This window comes from Tenrec ecaudatus, chromosome 1, assembly GCF_050624435.1.
Source record: "Tenrec ecaudatus isolate mTenEca1 chromosome 1, mTenEca1.hap1, whole genome shotgun sequence".
NCBI lineage: Eukaryota > Metazoa > Chordata > Mammalia > Afrosoricida > Tenrecidae > Tenrec > Tenrec ecaudatus.
Window position 1 is genome coordinate 43,876,223 of NC_134530.1, and position 5,567 is coordinate 43,881,789.

At 49.8% G+C, this 5,567-nt stretch overlaps 1 protein-coding gene and 1 pseudogene across 1 annotated transcript; one reads left to right on the top strand and one right to left on the bottom strand.

Annotated features, from left to right (window-relative positions):
• Positions 1–3,082, top strand: LOC142460888 (uncharacterized; annotated as a pseudogene).
• Positions 3,083–3,126: 44 nt separating this feature from the next.
• On the bottom strand, positions 3,127–3,628 carry LOC142433626 (large ribosomal subunit protein eL24-like). The gene has a single exon (XM_075538426.1). The coding sequence runs from the start codon at positions 3,626–3,628 to the stop codon at positions 3,155–3,157; it is 474 nt and encodes a 157-aa protein (XP_075394541.1). The 3' UTR covers positions 3,127–3,154.
• Between the last annotated feature and the right edge of the window lie 1,939 nt (positions 3,629–5,567).

Genomic DNA, 5,567 nt, shown 5'->3' on the forward strand with positions numbered 1-5,567 from the left:
ATGGTGCTTTCAAGCATCTTCGCCAGCACCGTCATTCACATGCATTGGTTCTTCTTTGGATTTCCTTACTCAGTGTACAACTTCTACATGCCTGTGAGGCAATTGAGGATATCATGACTTGGGCCAGGTGCGCCTTAGTCCTCAGAGCGACAGCCGATCTAGCTGGGGCCCAATGGGCTCCAGTGAAAGGCATGCAGGCTCAGCAACTATATCCCTCGTTCATTGATCTGTCTCTGCTGCTATATCTCTGTTGAGTATCTCCCTCATGCCAGGCCATGTTCTGGGTGCTGAGGAGTCCCCCCAAAACCTGTGAGGCCAGAGCTGTGGTCCTCCCCATCTTACTGAGGAAGACCTACAGTGCGGAGAGGTGAAGGTAATTGCTGAGGCCACGCAGCTACTAAACGCCAAGTCTGTCTTCCAATCCGGACAGTTTTTCCTTTAACCAGGGCACGGCCTGACATTGGTGACTTTGCAGGATCATCTACAAATCAGAGGCAGGCCTGTGGTCTGCTCAGGGGACAGAGAGAGAGACAAGCCCTGTGCACAGAGCTGAGGCCCCCTTCCTCCTCTTTGGGTACCCCTTCCTCCTCTTTGGAGAGCTGCCAGGGTTACAGGCTGGATATGGGGGAGAGCAGGTGAAGGGAGCTTTGCTGGACTCACCTGTGCAGCTGCTGCCAGCATGTCTTGGCACTCACAATCTGGCCTCCATGCAGGCTTGGAGCCAGGTACTGCCAGCTGCCCTTGAGTCCTGGCCGTGGAGATAACCCATTGTCAGAGGGAGCCAAGCATCCTCAGGCAAAGGGCCCTGCACTGGGGCCCTAACAGGTCCGCTTTGTGGATTGGACCATGTGACTCAGAACCCCACACAGGTTCTCCTGGGAATTGCCAGTGTGTTCCTGAAGGTCATTGCTAAGGGTCCTTAAGAGGCAAAAGGGACCAGGGGCCAGGTTAACTCCACACCTCTTTGTGCTGGAAGGGTCCAGAGAGGAGCCGGTCCGATCCTGGGGGTTATAGCGGCCAGGGGGTTGGCAGCAAGAAGAGCCCCTGGGACCCTGAGACTGGAGGTACTGGGCATTCAGAGGGAGTGACTCTCATTGGTTGAGTATTTACTGTGTGCCAGGAATGGAGCTGGCTGCTCCTAAGGAGCTAGGAAGCGACAGCACAGAGGTTACATAGTGCGTGCCCAGCCTCTGCTGCGGAGGGGTAGGGTCCTGTCCTGTTCGATGGAGGGAGAGCTCAGCCAAATGCAGCTTCCTGCTCTCAGAGCCCCAAAGCATGGGCTCTCACTCCACTGTGCTCACAGAACCATCCATCCTGCCTCTGAGCCTTGGTTTCTAATTCATAACATGGGAAGAGCATAGCTGACCCTCCCACCTCCAATCCTCCACGGCAGGACGCCAGACTCAATGAAAACACGGGTAGGGGGTGGGTGGGGGCCCACATCACATTCACAAATTTTCTAAATTTATATTTTGAAGTCAGGATTCAGGAATATGGATAGGATAATTAAAACACCATATAATTGCTTTTATTTAAATATTTATTTTATGTATTTATAGAACTAAAATTATTCTTTTTTTACCTGAGGAGATGTCCTTTGAAGACCCCAGAGAAGAGATGTCCAAGAAGGGGAGCCTACGTAAAGTCCCACTGTGAGGACAGATATCGGTATGTGTCAGGCCACTGGGGGTCAGGCATGGCCGGCGGAGGGAGGGCTGGCTGGGCATGGCGCTGGAGGTGTGGGCGGTGCTGGACCACAGAGAAAAGCAAGCTGCTGTGCAGACTATGGGGTTCCCAGTAGCGGACACCACTGGCCGCGGTGTTGTTTCCGCCGTACAGAGCAGGCTGCTGTTGAAATGATGGACGCATGAGAGGCATGAATTCATCGCCTAGAGCTGCTGCCGCAAAGCACAAAGAACAGAAACAACAGAACCCAACGGGAGCTGTCAAAGAGTTGAGTGGAGTCAATTACCTCATCTTTCCAGACACAAGAAGTCTGCATCATGGGAGGGGTGGGGAGAGGGAGTGGGGGTGGGGAGAGCTCTTCTGAACGCTCTAGGGACAAATACTTCCTTGCCCCGGTATTAGAGTGGGTTACAAGCTGGACTGCTAACTGCAAGGTCGACAGTTCAAATCCACTAGCCACTCCTCCAGAGAAATACGAGGCTTCATCTCCTATAAAGATGTAGGGATGGCGCCATCTCGCAGGAACTTGGGACCTAGTGGTAGCGGAGTGGAGCAGAGCAGTGGAGGCTTTCTCCTCCCCATGGTCCGGTCCAGTCCAGCGGGCAGGTTGCTTGGCCATCAGTCACCCTCCAGCCGAAGCTTGTCTCGCAGTTCCTTCTGGAGACCGCCTGGCGGGCCTGAGGGATGGAGAGAACAATTTGGAGGGCGGAGAGGGGCACTCTCAGTCAAAGTCTCCAGCGGGGATTCCTGCTCGTTTAAACTTGGAGAACAGCTCAGGCTCTCCTCGTCTGTCTGACACGGGTTTCCAAACACCCCGGATGCCCCTGGATCAGGATCAAAATCCAGGAGAGGATTTCGAAGTTGATGATACACAGCAGACTAGAGCCGAAGTCGAAGTCACTCTCCCATGTCTAACCCGAGAAGACACACAGGCAGCAGAGCAGACCCGGATCCCAGCAACTGTCTTGAGAGTATCTGACCTCAGTTGGTACCCAAGCGGGAGAGATCGTCGTGCAGTATTCTCTCGATATGGACCACTGAGTGGTGTGCTTGAGATTTATGATCGGCGGACTGGATGGTCTCGAGGACTTGCTTTCGCTTATTTTGAAAGAATAGCTGACTCCAAGGAGGCTATGGGAAAAGGGCACATGGAATGCGCTAGAGGGCAGGAGAATTCGTGTGGCCGTTGGACCAGGAGCGCACATACACCTGCACCAGGTGTCGACAAGGGCAGACCGACTCCTGGTGGTGACGGGGTGAAGGAGGCGGTGACGGCAAGTAGGGTGGTAGTAAATGTCGAGATCCCTGCTATGACAGACGGTATGATCGTGGGTACCCCAGACACGGAGACTCTCATTGCCGGGACAGAAGATCACCTTCTCCTTCCTGCAGTTGACACCAGTCACGACCAAAGTCTCGTTCTTTATTTTAATAGTTGCATCTTTATTAGAAAGTCTCTGCTGCCGACTTAGCGTTTTCCACCAACCTGGGGAGCGGACACTTTCACGGGCTGCACAATCTTTTGCTTAGGTGCTGCCTTGGTGGGGGCCTTAGTAGCAGCCATTGCTGTCTTTTTAGAAGCTTGCTTTGCCTTTTTTGCTTCCTTGGCAGCCCTGATGGCCTGTTCTCGCCGGGCCTTTCTAACCTCAGGCTTCTGATTCCTCTTGGCCATGATATCAGCAAGAGACGCACCAGTGATGGCCCTCTGGAATTTGACTGCACGGCGGGTTCTTTCCTTTTGAATGTCTTCCGACTGCCCCTTCTTGTGCTTCCTCCTGTACTGGACAGTCCAGTTTCTCTGCCGAGGGTTCCTCTTGGAAAGGAATGCCGACTCGCATTTCGCATTCAGGAACTGGAAAATCTTTCCGTCGATCCTGGCGTAGCGCCGCCCGCGCCCGGGGTAAATCTTGTAGCCGCTGAAGCTGCACAGCTTGACCTTCATGGCTGCGGCAGCAGAGGGCCGGGGAAGACGGCGAAGAGGAGCAAGGTCTCGTTCTTATAGCAACTGATAAACTGAAAGGTTGCACTTGAGGTGTTTTTGGTTTTTTTAAAGAACCCTTTTACAAACATCTTTGCTTTACTTAATATCTACATTTTGTCAGTTGTTCCTCCTTTCCACCATCACTATACTCCTGTGTTAGTCAGGGTACATTAGAGAAACGAATCCACAGAAACTGATATGTGTAAGAGAGAGTTTTATATAAAGGGTAAGTGTACATTAAGAAGCATCCCAACCCAGTGCTGTCCAAGCCAAGTCCAGCCATTAGCCCATATGTCCAACACCAATCCACAAAGTCTTCCTCCATCTCACAAAACACAAAGTATGACAAAGACTGCGGGAGAAAGCCGAGTCAGTGAATGTGTAAGCATCTCAGTGCTGGTAGGGGTCTCCACCCGGCTGCTCCAGCACCCAGGGCTGCATCGGGGTAGGTCCATGTGGCTTCTCCTCATGGACATCTTGCAGGAAGTGAGCCTTGCCAGTTGAAGCAGGGAACTGGCTAAGGCAGCTTCACCCTGGTCCGACCATAAAAAAATAAGGGACCTAAGAACTAGAAAGACAAGGCTCATCAAGCCATTTATCCCTTCACCCTTCAGTCAACCCCGCATGTGTCTATCGGCCAGGTTGGCACAATAAACTTTAACCGTCTCAACTCCTACAAATGGAATTGTTGTTGAGTAGTTAAACATCTTGAGTGAAAAAGGAAGCCTTGGTAAACTATTTTTCTTGCTTTTACAGAAAATTAACTTGTAGCTAATCAGATGAGGATAGAAAGTGACCTTTTAAGATTTCCTTTTGTGTTGGATATTGTATAAAGAGATGTGTGTTTATGATAAACTTTTCCTTTTTAAAGTGCTTCTATTGGGTAAGAAGGTAACATAAAGTAGCTCAGTCATGTCAAGGTTGTCTGGGGTGGTATGGAGCAGTCAAAGAGTTGAGTGTAGACAATTGGAAGCTGTAGAAGAAAATCATTTGTCATTGGCTTTTTGTTGTTGTTGTTTTCTTTTCTGTTGTTGTTTTGTTTTGCTCTGTCTTATTTTTGTGCATGTTATTATCTCTGAAGGTCTGTCTAAATAAGATAGGCTGGATGAACAATCTGTAGAAGAAAACAAAGGGACAGACAGTTTCAGGGGTACATGGGAGCGGAGAGGTGGGGGGAAAGGAAGTGGTGTTAACAAACCCAGAAACAAGGGAACAACAAGTGATACAAATCAGTGGTGAGGAGGGTGTAGAAGGCCTGGTAGGGTGTGATCAAGGGTAATGTAACCATGAGGAATTACTGAAACCCAAATGAAGGCTGAACATGATAGTGGGACAAGAGGAAAATAAAAGGATATAGAGGAAAGAGCTAGGAGGCAAAGGGTGTTTATAGAGGTCTAAACAAAGGCATGTACATATGTAAATATATTTATATATGAGGACAGGGATATATATTTATAGGTTTAGTATTAAGGTAACAGATGGACAATGGGCCTCCACTCAAGTACTCCCTCAATTCAAGAGTAGTTTGTTCTATTAAACTGGCATTCCATGATGCTCACCTTCCCGACACCATCAATGAAGACAAGTAGGTGTATAAGCAAATGTGGTGAAGAAAGCTGATGTTGCTCAGCTATCAAAAGATATAGCATCTGGGGTCTTAAAGGCTTGAAGGCAAACAAGCAGTCATCTAGCTCAGAAGCACCAAAGCCCACATGGAAGAAGCACATCAGCCTGTGTGATCACCAGGTGTCGAAGGGATCAGGTATCAGGCATCAAAGAAAAAAAAATCAAGTAATTGTGAATGCGGAGGAGTGCAGATTGGGGACCCAAGACCCATCTGTAGACAACTGGACATCCCCTTACAGAAGAGTCGCAAGGAGAAGATAAGCCACTCAGGGTG

Excerpts from the sequence above, each read along its gene's own strand:
- LOC142433626 (XM_075538426.1), bottom strand. The coding sequence starts at position 3,628 with ATGAAGGTCAAGCTGTGCAGCTTCAGCGGCTACAAGATTTACCCCGGG.